Source organism: Dipodomys merriami, unplaced genomic scaffold, assembly GCF_024711535.1.
Source record: "Dipodomys merriami isolate MVZ:Mamm:240054 unplaced genomic scaffold, mDipMer1.0.p SCAF_5, whole genome shotgun sequence".
Lineage (NCBI taxonomy): Eukaryota > Metazoa > Chordata > Mammalia > Rodentia > Heteromyidae > Dipodomys > Dipodomys merriami.
Window position 1 is genome coordinate 71,075,194 of NW_027206068.1, and position 19,766 is coordinate 71,094,959.

Genomic DNA, 19,766 nt, shown 5'->3' on the forward strand with positions numbered 1-19,766 from the left:
TTGATCAATGAAAGAGATAGAAATAAGAAGCAAAAGAGAAGCAAAGTGACAGGTCATACCAGCACTGGATAATTATGTAAGGATTCCATGGGTAACTTTAAGCCAATGCATGCAAAAATTTAGACAGAAAAATAGATGGTTGAAAAAAGTATAGCTTCTAATCATCCTGTAACTATCAAGGAAATATTATCAGCAAATATAGATAAAATTTACTGTAAAGAAATTTCCAGACACAATGTCTGGTGAGTTCTTTCAAAATTTCAAGGAACAAATAACTTTAATCTTATGAAACATTTCCAAAGAAAGCAGAAGAAGGAACATCCAGTTATGTATTTTGTGAAGGAGGATGTAGATTTGGTATCATACAAGTCAAGAACATTAAAAAGGAAGATCATACGCTAATCTAACTTATAAATAAGAAATGTGAACCTTAAGAATCATATCATACTTATAAACAATAATTTATATGCATCATAATGTACATGACTAATGAGGCTGATATCAAAATTCAATACTGATTTGCATTAAAAATCAATTTATAAATCTACTTATGTTAACAGATGAAAAGATACAAAAATATGATCATTTCACTATTTGAACAAATATTCTTTTATTAAACTCCAAGGTCATGCAATAAAAATATCTCAATAGAAAATGAAAACAAACATGCTAATCTGATCATTGGTACATATAAAAATATGTGTTAAACATTAGTTGGTCAAATGTTTCCCTTTCAGATCATGAGAAGATAAAGATGTCTAATTTTATTACTTTTAAAATTCTACTTTTACTTTTAATTGACATGTAATAAAATTGTACATATTATTGTACATATTATATAACATGATGACAGTTCAATACTCATATAATACATAATGATCAGATTGGATAAATGGTGTGTGTCATCTTAGCCGTATAGACTCATGCATGCTCTTTGTGTTGGGTGCATCCCATATCCTCTCTACTATTTTGAAATGTGTAGATAATTGTTGCCTGTATTCTATTGTGACACAGAACAAGAGAAGTTTCCTCTCATCCAACCCTGAACTCGTTAACCAGCTTTCTCTCTCCCCTTCTCCTACACCTGTCCAGATTCTAGAAATCACCATAGTTCTATAAGATTAATACTTTTGGTTTTTAGGGTACTACTAGTGATCTTTTCTTTCCTTCCTTCCTTCCTTTTTTCTCCCTCTGTTCCTCCCTTCCTTTTTTTCCTTCCTTTTTTCTTCTTCCCTCCCTCCCTCCCTCCCTCCCTCCCTTCCTTCTTTCCTTCCTTCCTTCTTTCCTTCCTTCCTACCTTCCTTCCTTCATTCCTTCCTTCCCTTCCTTCCTCCCTCCCTCCCTCCCTTCTTTCCTTCCTTCCTTCCTTCCTTCCTTCCTTCCTTCCTTCCTTCCTTCCTTCCTTCCTTCCTTCCTTCCCTTCCTTCCTTCCCTTGAAACCCCCACACTGCTGTTTTCATCCTTGATTTACCCCTAACACAACTACATTGAGAGTTGCTCTGTCTCTTCATACTCACTGGCATTTGTATTATTAGTTATTTGTTTGTTGTGTGGTTTTGGTTCTAATTTTTTGACAGCAGTCACTCTTGCTGGGAGTGAGCTGATAATCCACCATGGCTCTGACATCCATTTCTCTAATGGTTAGTGATGTGAAACATTTTTTTCCCATATATTTCTTGGCCCTTTGTATGTCTTTTAAGAAACATTTTTTCAGGCCATTTGCCATTTGACTGTTTGTTCCATATATTTCTGGATACTAATCCCTTGGTAGTTAGAATGTGTCTGAATATATTTTATTTCATTCTTTAGGTTGTTTATTCACTGTAAGTTGTTTCCTTTGTTGTGCAGAAACTGTTTAGTTTTCTATAATCCCATTTACCAAGGTTTTTGCTTTTTAAAAATATTTTATTGTAAAAATACTGTACAGAGGGGTTACAGTTACGCGAGTAAGGTAATGAGTCCATTTCCTATCCAGCATTGTTACCCCCTCCTTTGTTTTCCCCCTACCATCACTTCCTTCTCCACCTCCCCAACTTCTCACCTACCCTCCACCCCCCCACACACGAAGTTGTAAAGTCCATTTTCAACATAATGTCTTGTACATCTCATTGGTACATTGAGTCAACCTGTATCCTTATTTAGCATTTTGTTACTTCCCTTCCCCTCCCCAAATTAGATAAATGTGTATACAAGATGCAGGGCACCTTAATCAAATACAGTAAAAACAGGGATTATACCATGGAGGAAGAACATACAAAATACACACAAAAAATCACACAGTGTATTATAAGTACATTAAAAAAACAGCAACAAAGATAAAACATCTTGTGTCCCTATCTTGGGGTTCATTTTGCTTAACATCATCTTACGTGATTAGATGTAAATAGCTTTTGACCTTTTCTGCTTGTCTTACACATATACTAGTTATTGGTTTTTTTTTTTTAATCTGTGCTTTAAAAGTTGAAACCAGAAAGTCTCTGCTCAGACCAATGTCATAAAGCACTTCCCCTGTGTTTTCTTCTAGTAGTTTTATAGTTTGGTGTATTACATTTAAGTTTTTAAAAAATATTTTGAATTAATTTGCAAACTAGTAAAAGGATGAAGAAGTCTAGTTTATTTCTTATGCAAATTGGTTATCTAGTTTCCCTCGTACCATTTATTGAAGAGACTTTCCTTTATCTAATGTGTTTTATTGGCATTTTTGTGAAAAATAAATGTTAGGAATACATGGATTTGTTTCTGGGTTGTCTACTCTCTTCCATTGTCTCTGTGTCTGTTCTTGTGTGAGTTTTTTTTTATTGTGAAAATACTGTGCAGAGGGGTTACAATTACATGGGCAAGATAGTGAGTATATTTCTTATCAAGCATTGTAGCCTCCTCCTTTGTTTCCCCTTCCCAACTTGTGTGAGTCTTTGTTGTTGTTGTTAGTATCAGCACTGTAATTTTGTTTGTTATAGCTTTGTAATATGTTTTGAGGCTGGAAATTGTAATGCTTCCAGCTTTACTCTTCTTACTCAGAGAATTTCTTTCAGGTAGCATGTGATTATGTTTTATATTTTTCAAAATCTATTCAGTCAGTTTAAATCATTTTGTCTTTTTAAATGCCCATACTTGGGCTTAAACTCCAGGACTTCTGCTTGGCTTTTTTAAAAATCAAGGCTAGTGTTCTATCACTTGAGCTATAGAAGATTTCTTTTTTTTTTTTTTTTTTTTGGTCGGTGGTGGGGCTTGAACTCTGGGCCTGGTCGCTGTCCCTCAGCTCTTCAGCTCAAGGCGAGTGCTCTACCACTTGAGCTACAGCGCCACTTCCGGTTTTCTGGTGGTTTATTGGAAATAGGAGTCTCACGGTCTCTCCTTCCCGGGCTGGCTTTGAACTGCGATCCTCAGATCTCAGCCTCCTGAGTAGCTAGGATTACAGGCGTGAGCCACCAGCGCCCGGTTTATAGAAGATTTCTTATAAAGATGTTACAGAAGTATTGCATTGACATTGAAATAGAGAAAAAAAATCAGTATAGAAGAATAGACAGCCTCCAAAAAGACCCACACATATACAGAATGATTGTAGAGACACATCAGGAAGAAAGAACTTTATGATGACCTTTGCTATAGTTAGAATCCACTTCTTCAAATATTGAAATTGTACTTCAGGTTCTCATAACACAGGCCTCATGGAAAATCTAAGCTTAAAGGCAACATTATGAAACTTTTGGGAGACAATATTAATATAAAGCTTAATCAAATTCAGAGACACATTTTTGTCACTCGGTCTACAGACAGCACTAACCATAAAAAAAGAGAACTGATAACTCTGACAACACCGAAATTAAGAAACTGTATTTCGGGGTTTTTTTTTCTTTTTTTTTGTACATTTTTTATTGTGAAAATACTGTACAGAGGGGTTACAATTACATGGGCAAGATAACGGGTACATTTCTTATCAAGCATTGTTACCCCCTCCTTTGTTTCCCCTTCCCATCCTTTCCCATACCCCCCCCGCCCGTCCCCCCTACCCTATCCTCCCCACCCCACCAAAGTTGTAAAGTTCGTTTTTCGACATAACGCCTTTGTACATCTCATTGTTGCAATTGGTCCACCTGTGTCCCTATTTAAATGATTTGTAAGAAATTGTATTTCTGAACAGAGTCTAAGGAAAGTGACAGGGCAGTCTCCAGAGTGGGAGAAGGCATCTGCGATACACAGAAATGCTTGAAGCCACCATCTACCACCAGGCCAAAATACCATGACACAGAAAAGCAACAGAAAGGGCGCTGGTGGCTCACGCCTATAATCCTAGCTACTCAGGAGGCTGAGATCTGAGGATCGCGGTTCAAAGCCAGCCCGGGCAGGAAAGACTGTGAGACTCCTATCTCCAATAAACCACCAGAAAACCAGAAGTGGCGCTGTAGCTCAAGTGGTAGAGCGCTCGCCTTGAGCTGAAGAGCTGAGGGACAGCGCTCAGGCCCAGAGTTCAAGCCCCATGACTGACAAAAAAAAAAAAAGAAAAGCAACAGAAAAATGCACAAGTTTGAACTTCAAAAAGTATCACCTCAATGCATTACTAACACATGGAAGCTGATGGATTTCATTAGCAGGCAAATAAACTAAAACCACAATAATAAAGTATTCACAAGTTTGACCCAATGAAAATATCTAATAATATCATGATCACAAGTACTTAAGGCAATAGAAACTTACAAATTCCAATGTCTAATTTGTCTTCAACTTGCTTTGATCTATCAAAATGTAAGTTTTCCATATTTTGTGATATAATAGTCCTATTTTTAAGGTATTCTGGGGAAACTGTTGCTTACCTGCACCAAAACCCATAGAAAACATGTTTATAGTAGTGAATTGTACCCAAATTTAAAACTTTGAATATGTATCAAAACTGTAGCAAAATAGATTAGCTGAGTGAATCATTGTCATACGGCAGAATATTAGGCGGAAATAAAAATAACCTCTGGCTCTATGTATCAACCCAGAAGAATTTCACAAACAATATCTGACACCAGAAGGAAGTCATAGATGACACTGAAATTCAACCTTATCATATTCTTATAAAACTTAAAATCAATTAAAAATAAACTATGTTGTTCAAGGCTGTGTACACAGGCAGTAAACCTGAAAGGAAAACAAAGGAAAATCCCAAGGCGTGGGTAGTTTTCCATTTGGCGGTAGGAGAGGAGTTTATAGTCTTGGGGGACTTGGGGAACTTTGATTATTGACAACCATCTCTTAATATAATGCTGGTCTGATAATTCATTTTATAATAATTACCTTAATGGTCCAGTATCCTAGTTAGAGCTTGGTGAGTATGATGTATTTTATAATTAAAGAGTGTTTCTGGAACCTGGGGAAGGTAGCTCATGGGTGTAATCCTAGTCCTTGGAAGGCTGAGCTTGATCTAGACCAGCCTGAGTGGAAAAGTTCTCAACTTAGAGCTGAGGGGGTGGGGGGCATGCATGCTATCCCAACTACAAAAGAAAAGCTAAAATAGGCGGATCACAGCCCAGATACATGTGCCTGGACCGAAAGTGAAATACTATCTTAAAATCAGCCCCTACAAAGAGGGCTTGGAGGTAAGACTCAGTGGAACACAGCTGCCCAGCAAGCGCAAAGCCAGTGCCTTGTTTTCAGACCTCAGTACTGCCAAAAAAAGAAAAAAGAAAGGGGAATGTTATGTGCTGGCTTGCTGTGACCCTAAAAAAGGCCGACTAGCTTTTAGATCATGTTATAATCCGTGTAGGGCCCACCACAACATACACAAAAATGCTATTTTTTATGCTTTTTAAAAGCCCATTTTTATAACAAATATTGCCATATTATAAGGCTTTTCCTTCCATTTCCCAGGCCCCATCCCAGATTAAAACATTGCTCACGTTTGCTGCTAGTGTGTTATGGGGGCAGGGGGGAGAACGTAGTTATAAAATTCAATGCACATCCTCCAACATTAAGAAAATTGAGCGGGGGTAGGGTTGTGAGGGACGAATGGGGTGGCATTGGTCAAGATTGCATGAATAAACTGCTTTGGAAGGGCGAATGCTTCGTACAACTCTTTAAAGATTATTTTTTAGAAAGTTTAATAAAACATAAATATGATTGGGGAAACAAAAGAGACAACACCATGTCTAAACTCCCAATTCTTACTCCAGGATTTCATTAGGTGTCAGGGGTCATTATTGTCCTTTCAGTGAAGTATTTCCTGACCACGTGGAAAATGGATACTAGTGAAATCAAAGGAAATGACCCTGTGGTAGAGAAGAATGAGATGAGGGGAGTCGTAAGAGCACATTCTCCAGATCAGCTGTCCTCATGAGACTTCCTCATGGAATGACCGTCAAGACACGCAATTAATTCGGCTGAGAGAAATGCTTCAAGGCACCGAGTGCGGCAGGCCGGATCACAGTGGGGTCGTTTTCCATCTCCTGCCCTATCTGCTCCATGTCTTTTACTCCTTGGTATCCATGTACACGGTCATGGGGTGCTCCAACCAACAAGGCAGGCAGGCCAGACTATTGGCCACTTCCTTCTGCACAGGCCAGCCCCAGGCTTGAAAGAAGGGGACCAGATTCTTCTGTACTTTTTCAGAGAACTTCTTCACCCAGAGATTCATCTTGCTCGTGTTGTCTTTGGGGAGCCCAGAGAAAGTCTGGTAGTCGGCAAAAAGCTGGGTGAATGGCTCCCAACCAAAGGTCTCCTGGAGCTGGAAAGAGAAAGAAGGGCCAGAAGCACAGTCAGGTTTGCCAAAGCATATTCGTGAATATACTTCATTTACTGTGAGTTCCTCCCCCTTGTCATCAGATTCACTTTTCTTCTGGGCCCCATCTCTCCGCCAAATATCTCACTGCACAAACATAACCTCCATGGCTCACTCCAGCTCTCTGCCATAAAACAATAATGTCTAGCCTAGCAGAGGGGCTCATGGGAAACATAATACATGGAAAGAGGAAAATAGTCAATGAATGATTATCTGTACCAAAACCTAATCAAATCTTAAGAAGTTTTCCTCAGCTTCAGGACAAACTTGGGCCTGATTAAGATTGGAAACCACCATATCCTTTTCATTTTGTTGGTTTAAGAGCAGGACTTGAACTGGGTATCTGATGTTTTTGCTCACTGGCTGATATTCTACCACCTGAGCCATGCCTCCAACTGTGAAACTAAATATTTGGCCTAAATATTTGGCCTATCAGTGTTGATGACTTCCAACATTTTCCAGACATAACAATAACTGTATTTTTTTACAAGCCACCTCAGACCTTTTGACTATCTGTAAGGTGCTCTATAGGCAAAGGAAAAGAAACAGGCATGTTATAAGCAGCTTAAAAGTAGAGAAACTCACTTACACAAGATTACAGATATTTGCAATTAGTAGAGGTCTGTGGATTTCCATTCCCTTCTCTCCTGTTTTATGGAAGAAAATTCTTTAAATCTGGATGTAAAACCCCAGGACAGAAGAAGCTTGAGGCAAGCCTCCCTCAGCGTTCATTACTGCTCATTTGTCCTTGATAGTTAGCCTGTGGCAGTCTCCCTGACCATGGCCTATTAATTAATGCATTCGTAGATTAAACTTTATTAAAGATGAAATATTTGTGAGTTAGCTACAATATACCAGACATGGTGCTTGGCAAAAATGATGAAGAACTTGTGTCTGTTTGGAGGACACAGGTCAGTGGAGGTGACAGATATATAAATAGGCAGGAATCCGTTCATGGAGAGTGAGTGAGTGGGTGGATGGGATGGAAGTAGAGTTTTAACTGATACTTTGGTGACAAGCTACCATTAAAATCTGCTGTTCTGTAGGTCCACGGGCTGGCTGAATAAAGCATATAGAAACTGTGTGGAAACACCTGGGTTTGATCTTCACAAAAAAGAAGGATGAGAGGAAGAGGAGGAAGAGAAAGAAGAGGATGAAGAGAAAGACAATGAGAAGGAACAGGAACAGGAGTTTGGAAGAAAAACAGAAGGAAGGAAGGAAGGAAGGGAGGGAGGGAGGGAGGGAGGGTGGGAGGGAGGGAGGGAAGGAGGGAGGGAGGGAGAGAGGAAGGAAGAAAAGAAAGAAGGAAGGGAGGGAAGGAGGAGGGAAGGAAGGAAGGAAGGAAGGGAGGGAAGGAAGAAGGAAGGAAGGAAGGAAGGAAGGAAGGAAGGAAGGAAGGAAGGAAGGAAGGAAGGAAGGAAGGAAGGAGCGCAATGCAAAATTGTGCCTGGACTGAGATAATCTTACAATCATTCTTCCAAAAATTATTGAAACAAACAAACAAACAAAAAAAGCAAAGACAGGGTACGAAAGCTTGGCCTTTCACTAGCTGCCAAGTTTCAGTTCTAAGTTCATCATTTACCTGAACAGCCCTTGCATGAAACTGTGGAAAGCAGGTCATACCACCCTTAGCAGTAGAACTGCAGTAGTGAGCAGGAGGAATCAGACCAGGAAACAGCTCTGACAACTCACAAGGGATGAAATGCAAAGCAGAATTGGAGGCCCAGGGCCGGGGTGCGGGGTGGGGGGAATAGATAGAAATGTGTGCTTATTTCATAGGAAACAGGCTCAACTTTTGTGTTGCCCAAGCAGGTTTATCAGTTATTTTCTTTAATGAATGCTGATTCAAATGGATGCCATTTAACTCCTACAAGGCTCTACTGCAATTCAATTGCCCTGTTGTCAAGTTCTAGTCACTATATAAGGATGCTAATATTCATGGGACCCATAGACCCATAAAAGTAAGGGGAGGAAAACACAAGAGACAATGAGTGAATGCAAACGTATTAGGAGATCAAGGCCAAAACCAGCAGGGGAGGAACTGTGACTCAGTCTCAGCACGGCTCACTCAGAGCTTATGTAAGCCCTGTTTTATTCTTTTGTAATAGCTTTTTCATTGCAGTATATCACCTCAAGCGAGGGGGACCCGGGGTTATTCTCATCATACACGCACCCAGCCCCACGAACCACATGGAGGGGAGGTGGTACCCCAGGCTGGGAGAGGTCATAAAGGAGATGGAGAATGAAGAGTATGGAATGCCCATGAAGGCCTCTCCAATTTCCGCTCGGTACCTGCAGGTATGTCTCCAAAGCCGTCCACACATTCCAGTCCTGCAGCGGCGCGCCTTTGCTCCGGTATGCTTTGATTCTCTTCTCTCTCTCGGCTGGTCTCAGGGCGCAGTGGGCCAGTGCCCGGGGGATGCCCAGGACGGTCTCATGCACGTACACTGACCACAGGTTGCAGGTGGCCTCGGTGGTGTGCGGGGGGAACTCCCACGCGTGGCGCTGCTGGTTGTGGCCCAACTCGTGGATGGGTCCCCACAGACCTCTGCTTTTCATGCTCGGCTCGTGGAGGAGCTCCTGCACCGACTCCAGGTGGCACATGATGGGGTACCCCGAGTGCATCCAGCCTGGGGGGGGAGTTGCAGCTGGGAAGGAAGCGCCACTCCAACCTTCTCCCTCCACTTCCTTCACTGTGGAACGTTTCCCCACCGCCCCATATGGATGTCTCTAATAATGGCAGAATGCTTCTGGTGGCTGTAAAGTAGAGGGATTTGTGGGAGCACCTCCTTCCCGTCCCACCCTTCCCCTCCTGACTCTACTTTGGAGCGTACAGGGATGCACTCTACAGGATCCTCCCTGGAATCCCAGGCTTCTTTTGCGGGTCCTCTGTCTCCACGCGAGGTCTCACAGGCTAGCACAGGCTCAGTTCCACCCTCCCCTCAACTCTACACTGCCATCTAGATTTGTACTCCACAACAGAAATAGCTTCCTTTCTTTACTGGTAAGGAAGTTGAAGTTCATTGCAATCTTCCCACATGGGGAGCAGAGCTCTTGATTTCCTGCCCTTTCCTTTCTACCAATCCACACCTAGTGCAAACTTCATTATTCTGTTTCCTCATTCATTTTCAATGCTGACTATCTTTAAAGAAAATAATTCACTTTGTATACTCTCCTTGGAATAACCTTCACTGACGTAAGGGACCGCCCAATACCAATTTAAGGAGATTGTCCTACTGTCTGTCCTATGAATCTTGCAGACAGCAATTATTTACCTTTTTTTTAAATAAGAAACATCTTTTAGCTCTGTCATGGCCCATGTCTTCTGTGTCTTTTTTCCCCTCCTTATTTACTCTTTATTAAAAGATTATACTTTACTTATCTTGGACATTAAGTGAAGTGCAAGTCGGGTCCAGAGGCTCATGCCTGTTATTCCAGGTACTTGGGGGTCAGAGACTGGGACTGGGAGGATTTCAGTTCAAAGTTAGTGGGTATGGCAGCCCACACCTGCTACCCCAAAAGACATGGGAAACATAAATAGGAGGATCATGGTCTAGTTGGCCTAGGCAAAAGTTAAGAGCCATCTTGCAAAGATACAAGGAAAAAAGGGAAGGGGTGATTGTGACAGGCATTCAGCCTAGCGAGCATGGTTACAACCCCCTGTACCACCAAAGTGAAAAAACGATGACTAAATTGTGCGCACTGACTGCGCATGCTCCCCAGGGTACCCACCAGCAGAGATCTGCACGTCAGCAACAATCCTCTCAGGTCTGCAGAAAGGGAAGGGCTGGGCTGCCAGCCTGGCTATGGCCTGCATCATCTGATCCCAGAGCCGGAGCAGAGGCTCGGGGTCCTCCAGGGCCCGGAGGTGTGTGGTTGGCACTGTCAGGATGATGTTGTCTGTGGCCAGCTCTCCCCAAGGGGCCGCATTCTCCTTGACATTCCGCCTCCATTCCTCCCGGGTCGTCTTACCTGGAATAAACACCAACCTGCCACATGCTGTCCCAACTTCTCTTGGAGCTGACCAAATACAACTTGAACTCCGCGAGGAGAGCACTGAAATAGTGAACTATCTTCCCATGGAGCTCTAGGCTGTGTCATGAAGAGAAAGTTCTAGACCTTTCTCTCTGCTCTGCTCTGCCCCAAAGTCTCCATGGACACCCGGTGTTCTGTATCTCTATTCTGCATGCTCACCGCTCAAAGTTCTCCTTTTCCTTTCTGCTGGCCCTTCTTCCCGTTCCCTGGGGCAGCCAGCCCTCACTCCACCGTGTCTGCAGCTCTTCTCCCTCCATCCCTGCACTCACCCAGCTTGTAGTAGGGGGCAGGCACAGCCCTCCTGATGGTGACGGGTACCAGGCCAAGTTGGCTGTGCTTGGGCACAACGATGTACAGGAGGCCACCCCACAGACAGGAGACAGACCGCTGGGGCCTGTCCATGCAGCACTGGTGAGTGACCACGGGGGCCCGAGACAGTTGGCTGGCGTTGGTCAGGTCATCGGTGTGGCAGCCAATCTGTACCTGGACAGGTGCGGTCACCATGTGTGTGTGGGAAGTAGAGTCCCTGAGGGGTGTGTGTGTGTGTGTGACTATATGTGTATGTGGGGGGTTAGGTGGGGGGTATGTGTGAGTGTATACGTGTGTATGGAGGGGTATGTGTGTGTACATGTGTGGGTATGTGTGTGGGGGTATGGGTATGGATATGTACGTGTGTGTGTGTGTGTGTGTGTGTGTGTGTGTGTGTGTGTGTCTCTATAGGGAGGGAATTAGACATAGCTCCCAACTTCCCTTTTCCACTAGCGAGTGACACATGGAAACCTACAAAGCTGGAGCACTCCGATGTCATGCAGACTAAAATGTACAAACATTCTTTCCTAGGAATAGAAAGAGCCCGACGGCGGCCAGACCTCCAACATGTCTCGGTGAGACACTAGGCATAACCCAAGGCTGAGGCTGAGGCGGGAGGGCACCATGCTGTTGTCCTACCAGGCCGAACCCAAGGCCTGTACCAGGCCTGAGCCGCAGAGCAAGTCCTGTGCTGCAAGTGGACGGGGAGATTGCGGCGGCCCCTTGCCAACAGAGGCTGAGTCATGGGCTCAGGCACAGAGGCCTGGCTCCCCTTTATTCCACACGCCCCTGCCACTTTATCTGCAGTCCTGGGCTTGTTAGGGTAGAAGCAGGGGAGCTCTGGAGGGAACACTAACACAACAGAGCCCCACGAAGTGGGGCAGGGGTGACTCTCAGAGTTGAGCAGGGGTGAAACTCCAGGAAGAGCATAATCCAAAGGGCCTTTGGATGTCCAGATGAGGAGGGAAAACCCAGCCAGGCCGGTGCTAGCAGGCCTAAGAGGGATGGGTGCATTTGATGTCCCAGGGCAGGGATGTGGTCGTGGCTATGGGACTGGTCTCTGGTCTGCAGTCACTCACAGAGACCCTGAAATGTGGCTGCTCCACCCACAGACCCTGAGAGGGGCAGGGTGGTTTTCTCCCCATCCCCCCTTGAAGCCATGAGCTAGATAGGGAAGTGGGAAGGACTGCCTTACCTTCAGGCCAGCAGAGGCAGCCGCTTCCGGCAAGGAGACCTCTGCACTTTGCCCTTCTAGGACATAGAGCCCCGTGCTCACCCAGGCTTCACCGTCGCCTGCCAAGAGGCCAAGAGAAGGCTGAGCTCTCTGCTCGCATGTTACTATGACCCCATCCCCACCCTCATCCCAGCATCTCCCTGATGAATCCAGGCTGTTCACGCTCCCTGCACTTACCCCTCCTATCTTTGTATTTCTTGTTGGGTTTTTTTTTGGAATGGGTGGTTGAAATTAGGGCACTGTTCTTTCGACCCAGGAGTCTATGACTTAAGACATGTCACTGCCCGTTTTAACTTTGGTTATAATTTGAATAGGCTCTCAGGTTTTTGCTTCAGGCTGGCCTTGGACTATGATCCTCCTCTCTCTATCTCCTTCAAAGCCGGCACTACAAGCATGAAGACAGGGACTCGCTCATTACTTTTATGCCCAGTCTAGCCTTGAACCACTACCTTCCCAGTCTCTGCCTCTTACCTTCTAGGCCTTCCATGGAACTCTAAGGCCTATCTTCTTGAAAATGCCTAGTAAAGCATGGAGCCAGCCTTCCTGAAGCCCAGCATGTCTAAGGCCTTGTGATATCAGCCCTGTCTACCTACCATCCCAGCCTGGGATGCGGTGAGCACTGCTCACCCCTACCTGGGTTGTTTCCATCGATCTCCAGGGCAATGGGATGGTCTGATGGGGGCAGCGTGGAGGAGCAGGTGCGATGGCCAAGGCCCTGAGCCAGCTGGGAGCAATCAGTCCCTGAGTGTGCCAACTCTGTGGCCAGACAGAGCATGGTGGCCTCATGGGAGCCTCTGGCTACTGGATTGTTCTTGCTCACAGCTGGAAGGCCAGCCTGTGTGAGCATCTTCCTGAGCAGCCGGTGTAGGGATATATAGGCAGGAAGGCCCTCTGCAGGAATCTGAAGGAAGGCCGCGCCATCTACCCCCAGCTTTGCCAGATGGCTTTTTTCCATGGTTTCCCCGCCACGGTTCAACACTGCCTGGAACTCAGACAGCGCCTTGCGGAGGTGGTAGCTCTGCATGTCTGGAGTAGGGGCAGGGAAGCAGCCCGGGCTGAGGGTCTGAGGTAGGATGCTGAGGCCAAAGCAGTTGAGGATGACATTTCCAGGGAAGCCAGCCAAGGGGTTGCGGCCTGGGTTCTGGGAAGCCCACCACCAGGCCTGCCCACCTATCAGCAACCCCCCGCCCTCAGCCACAAACTCGTGGATCTTCTTGGCCTCCCGGTCACTGTAAGCCACACAGCAATAGACACACAGGTCTTTGGTTAGCTGGGACTCCAGGGTGCATTCCAGGTCCTGCTCCACAAGCAACGAGTGCAGCTTTGTAAGACCTGTATTCACCCCAATTTTGCCCTTCTGGCCTCTGGCCAACCAGCGAACAGCATTGAGCAAAAAAGGTCTCATCTTGGGAGCCCAGAGCAGGCCTTCGTGAGCAGCCACGACCACTCGGCCACGGCCATGGCGGGCAGCTGCCAGGAAGCAGCGGAGGGAGGCATCGAGTCCCACAGGGAAGGCCAGGGCCCCGTGGACCAGCAGCTGTGAGGGGACCCCCCCTGTCTTGATGTCCAGCTCAGAGATCCCCGCCAAGAGCTGCTGCTGGTCCTGTCTGAGCTCCACCCCGCACCTGAGGAGACACGAGACCAAGAGGCTACAGTGAGTGGTAAGAGCTCACTTACAGTGGAAAGACTGCGGGGCTCCTGTCCACCTTTCCATTGCTGATCAATAACATTTGGGCCATCATGAAGAGGTTAAAAAAGCACCCATGTAAAACACACTTCCAATGCAATGGCAGAGATGCAACATGGAGCTGTAATGAAGCAAAACAGCTTTCATTTGCTGAGGTAGAGGCTCCTGGGGGTAATTAAGAGGATCGTGCTGACAGAATTTAACCTGTCTGTTTCCTAATATAAGAATTTTTAAAAAACAAACAAACAAATTTGATTCACCCAGTCTCCCTGGTAACCGCAGCACCTCCCCAACCCAGTTAGAAGGGAAAGAATTCCAAGCCTGCCTGTCTTGGGAGTGAGGGTCTCGGGCCCTGCTAGCTTTTCACTCGATATTGACAGGACCCCCTTCTTCTTTTGCCAGGGTCTTTCTTTCTTCAGAGATACTGCCCATTTAAAAAGATTTGATCTCTCAGGCCCCCAGGGAGCTGAGGCTGGCCGAGCTTTAATCCTGCCTCCTAAGATATAAATGCAAGTCTAATGGTTCTGACTTCCCCCACAATAAAAGGCTTTCGAAATTAAAAGAGACAGACCCAGCAGGTGTATCTATTCCAGCTAATTATTGTCTAGGTATACATAATTATAGTGCCTGGAGTCATTATCTTATGGCGATAAACATAAAAGCAATGCACTGTGACAAAAGTAGAGAAGAGAGAGAGAGAGCCACAGACTGGGGCCCATGGGAGCAATGCCAGAAGCCTGCATTTCCTACCCAGGCTTCATCCTGCACTAGAAAAATAACCTTCAACATGGTTAACGCATCTGTTATAGAAAGGCCTTCACTATATAGACAGAGTCACTGCCATATCAAAGCCCAAATATCCAAAACTGGCTTTAGATCTCTTGTCTTTCACAACTCAGTAGATGGCAATACCTGTCTTTAGGCAACTCAAACCCCAAATCTCAACTCCTCGTTCCCCTCTTCTTCCATATTCATCCCAACAGCCAAGTCTGCAAGTGCTACCTCAGCGTATACAATGGAAGTTCTCCCTCGCAGCTCCACTATGGCCAGTGTAGTGGAAGCCACTAGCTAGGTGGCCTAGTTCAGTGGCCTCCTGATCAGCCTCTCCATCAATCACATCATGTGAGTCCTTGGTATAAATTCTCTGTATAGATTCTCTGTCTTCTATGTCCAAACAAGTTCTATCGACGGGTCTAGCTGAGATGGTCTTTCTTGTAGGACCTTGCTTCCTTTTGATCCAGCCTTTGTTCACGCAGCTCCAACCATCTTGGCTTCCTAGATGTTCCTGGAACGTACTCAGCCTGCTTCTGTTTTGGGCTTCAGCCCTGGCTCCTTGCTAGGTCTCGATTCCTCATCTGATGGTTGTAGATGGGGCTCGTTCTCTCACTTCTTTAAGGTGTCCTTTTCAAACATTACCTTCCAGAGAAGCCTTCCATGCTAGCCATTTGCTTGTTTGCATGTAAAGCCACTGGCCCCTCTCTCTGGCCACCCTCTGTGCTACAGGAAGTTGCATTACCTTGGCTTACTTACCCCCAGATACGGGTGGGTTCAGCCCATGAGAAGGAGAGAGACAACTGAAGGTAGAAGAAAGGATTCCAGCTCTGCCCAGGTTGACCTCCCATCTCAGGTCCAGCTCGGTTGGACAATGCTAGCCACAGCTCCATTATACACAAGGTGGCCATTGCACCTGACCTTTTATAACACCACCCCCTCCACTGTCTGTCCTGATATAGCTGATGTCCTGTTGCGCTTCTACTTTTCCATCTATTCCATATCTTGAATCCTTCTTTAAAACACCATTAAATATTGATTCAGTGTGATTGCCAGGTCTTCTGACCCACACACCTTCCCTGAAGATACTAAAGAAAATAGCTCCCACTCTCCTCTTCACACTCCGTCTGCAAAACTTGCTTGATTTCCTCCCTTTGTTAAAACCTGATAGAATATTTGTTGATTTGTTTCCTTACACACCTAGATCTCCATTGGAACACAGGCTTCCTGGGCAGCATGGTTTGTCGGTGCTGTGCGCTGCTTCACCCCCAAGTGTCCAGAACAGGGCTTGACTTAATGCTAGTTGCTCACACCCACAAATGTCCTTCCATTTTCTTAAGAAACTGATAGGCAGGGATAGAGTAGCACATAAGATGGATGAGCTTTTGTATGAAGCAGATTATTGCCTGGACTGGAAGGCGGACTGCCTAGCAGTGAAGACCAGCCTCTCCTGGGTCTTGGTACATTTCAATTACCCTCCTTTTGATCTGTGGGCGTTCCAACATTGAGTAAAAAAAATACTATCCGTATTGAAAGAGAAGCTCACTGAAGAAGACACTTCAGCTTGATTATTAAACACAATTCAGACTCCCTAGTGGGGAACACACACTCACCTGACATGGAGTGGAATCTTTGGCACCTTCTTAGAGACCTTGAAATGGCCGACGTCACCATAGACGTCAGTGAAGTGCACGCCTGCCACACCGGTCACCCGGTTCCCAGGGAACGTGGACAGCACCTTGTCACGGCCGTGCTGACTGGCCCAATACCAGGCTTGGCCCCCAGTGAGCACGCCTCCTCCACGTTTCATAAACTGGACCAGTTTCTCAGGCAAGGTGTCACTGTAGGCATTGGTGCAGTAGACTCCTAAGGGCTCTCCAGGTTGTGGCCCAATTTGTGTCTCGATGCCAGAGGCCTGCAAAAGGCTTGCTAGTGATGCCAGGGATGGATGCACTGTTACAGGAGCTCCTGGAGAAGGCCGGAGCCAGCCTATGGCATTAAGAAGAAAGGGAGCCAATCCGGAATGCAACAGGTAGCCCTCGTGGGAGACAACCACCAGGCGGCCCTGGCCATAGGAGGACGCAGCAATAAGTACCTGGCCCTTGTCATTCACCATCACGGGGAAGGCAGCCTCCCCAGTAAGAAGGAGCTCACTGGGAATGGGCCCTCTGGGGAGGTCCCAGCTCTTCACTCCATTCATGAGAGTCTCAAAAGCCGCAGCAGGAGATGTTGCCATGGTTTTGGCAATAGCTGCAGAGGAAGCAAAGGCCCAGGTTGTTATCAAAACAGATAGAAGACGAAGTTAAAAAAATAGTTTAAAAAAAAACCAAACATCTGCTAGGTCTTGGTAACTCATGCCTGTAATCCTAGCTACTAAGGAGGCTGAGATCTAAGGATCCTGGTTTGAAGCCAGCCTGGGCAGAAAAGACCATGAGGCTCTTATCTCCAATTAACAAGCAAGAACCTGAAAGTGTAGCTATAGCTCAATGGGTAGAGTGCCAGCCTGAAGTGAAAAAGCCAAGTTGAGAGCATAAGGTCCTGAGTTCAAACTCAAGAAAGGACACATATACACACTGAAAAAACAACTCTGCAATTAAATATATTCACTCACAAAGCTATACCAGACTCCCCACTGCTAACCACTGGGAAACAGAGCCAGGAGCCAGACAGACAAGGAACCATGCTGTCATGACTCAGATACTACAGGATGGGAAAGACAGTAAGTAGGTAGATAAAGAAAATGCAGCCATTAAAAACCACTGTGATGGAAATAATAAGGATAAGATATGGAACAACTGGAGCACTACTTTAGATTGAGTCCTTGGAAAGTCCTCTGTGGCAAAGTGGCATTGAGCTGAAGTAGAAATTCTGTGGAAAAGGCTCCCAGCAGGTGACTGGCAAGCCAAGGGGCAGGACTGGATTCAGCAGGGTGGGTAGTTCAAGGAAAGGCTCAAGTTGAGACTTGCCAGCTGACTTGGTGTTGTATTTTTGTATTTCCTTGGATAGAAGTGTCACTGACCTGTCACAAACATGAGTTGTTGGAAATGTTCATCTCTTCCCCCATGGACTGGTCCCTACATTTCTCTGGCTGTGGCATTCTGCACTTTCTAGATACTTCTGAAAAAGTGTTTGTTCACCTAATATGCTGAAAACTGAGCTCATTACAGGCACAGGACAAACTCCAACCTGTTCCTCAGCTGCCCCTTTGGGCTTCCCTGAGTGCTGCGGGGACCCTTGGCACTTCTTCACCCACCTCTAAGGGTGGGTGACAGTGGTGACAATGACATCTCAGATGGAGGGAGCCACAGACACAAGGCCAGTGCTGGTCCTGAATGCAGCTTACCAGCCCCTCCCATGCTCCAGGGGTCTTCCCCTGCTCCCCACCTGCCAGCCACATCCTCTTATTGGTCTCCTTTCCCTCCCTGTCTCATTCTGGCCACTTCCTCACTTGGCTTTCTGCCTCTCTTCCCAAATAAACCCCTTGCAGGCAAATCCCTGTATGAGGCTTTGCTCCGGAGGACAACTTAAACCAAGTCAGGTACCAGATGTAATCCCTCCCTGTCTCCCTTTCTTCGTCCCTCCCATTCCTGTGGGAGTTACTTCATTCTGCCAGCCCTCTCCCTATCTCTCTCTAATGCCAGCTCGAGTTGATGTTCCTATCCAGACTAAGCTTAGGTTAAGTCTCCAGCCCTGGAAGGTGAGATCTGCAGAGCTCTCCGGGGTTCATTTCGTTTGTAGGCCTCTAGGGTTATTTAGCAGCCCTCCCTGCGCCCCCCACCCCACTTTCCTTCCTAAAGTCCCAGCAGGCCCGGCGCCCCGCAGTCTGCCCGCACTCCCCGTGGCGCTCACAGGCCTGCCCCTCCTCCCCCCTCCCTCCTCCTCTTCCACCGCGTTCCGACTATTTCTGGCTGGAAAGCTTGAGGTGTTCCGCTCGGGGTTAAGTGGAGACGGATCCGGAAGCCGGAGTGCACGGTCCCGGTCCAAGCACCTCTGAGCAGATAAGCGAAGGAAACACACGAGAATGTCCCCAGCTGCGGGCCCCCGCGGACACGGGTGGAGGGCGGGCGTCCCGTCCGGACCCCAGGTCGGGGGGGGGGCAGCCGGCGGCCTGCGGAACCCAGACCCCACAAACACCTCCGCGTCCGGGAGGGAACGGCCTGCAGCATCCTTCGGGCAGCTCAGGGGACCCAGGGCCCCCAGAGGCTGGGCCACCCGCCCGCGACTCAGGAAACCTGAAAAACTCACTCCTGAGTGCTGGGATCCCCGCGGACTCGCTGTGCGGACAGGCGCTGCGGACGGCAGCGAAGCTTCCCGGGGGCGGGGCCTCGGCGGGGCGGGGCCTCGGCGGGGCGGGGCCTCGGCGGGCGGGGCCTCCCAGGGGCGGGGCATCCAGGGGCGGAGCCTAAGTGAGCAGCCCTTCCAGAGGCAATGTCTCAGGGGCGGGGTTTCGCGGGGCGAGGCTGCACGGGGCGGAGTTGTGCCTCTCAAGGACCTGGCCAACCAGGAGTGGATCTGTGGAGGAAGACTGCTGTGTCAGTAAACGTGGATAAGTAGTGGTTGCTTGGGGCTTTCTAGGAGAGCGGCTGCCTTGGGGTGGCTTCCAGCAGGGCGTAACTTCTCCGGAGAAGGGCAGTGATGGGGGCGAGTTTTACATGGGGGCGTGGTCTCGCAGGCCTGCACTGGGCGTGGCAGTCACGGGGGTGTGGCATGTAGGAAAGGCCGCGTTGGGCGTGGCTTAAGTGGGGGCGTGGCCTCTCAGAAGGGCGGTAGTGGGGCGTGGCTCTAGTGGGGGCCTGGTCTCTCAGAAGGGCTAACGGGGCGTGGCTCCGTGGGGGCGTGGCCTCTCAGAAGGGCGGCACTGGGACGTGGGTTCCTGGGGGCGTGGCCTCCCGGAGGGCCGCATTGGGGCGTGGCTGTCTGAGGCTGAGGATGTCAGGGCTGACCCGAGTGGCCCCGCTGGGCGGCTGACTCGG

At 47.2% G+C, this 19,766-nt stretch overlaps 1 protein-coding gene across 1 annotated transcript; it reads right to left on the reverse strand.

Moving 5' to 3' along the window:
* Nucleotides 1-4,032: 4,032 nt before the first annotated feature.
* Nucleotides 4,033-19,110, reverse strand: LOC138809887 (TRPM8 channel-associated factor 2-like). The gene is made up of 8 exons (XM_069996948.1): nt 19,039-19,110; nt 16,407-17,043; nt 12,969-13,960; nt 12,297-12,394; nt 11,062-11,275; nt 10,490-10,729; nt 9,050-9,387; nt 4,033-6,703 (listed from the first exon to the last, which is right to left on the reverse strand). Exons 2-8 carry the CDS (start codon nt 17,027-17,029, stop codon nt 6,449-6,451), a joined length of 2,760 nt encoding a protein of 919 aa, XP_069853049.1. The 5' UTR covers nt 17,030-17,043; nt 19,039-19,110; the 3' UTR covers nt 4,033-6,448.
* Nucleotides 19,111-19,766: the final 656 nt, after the last annotated feature.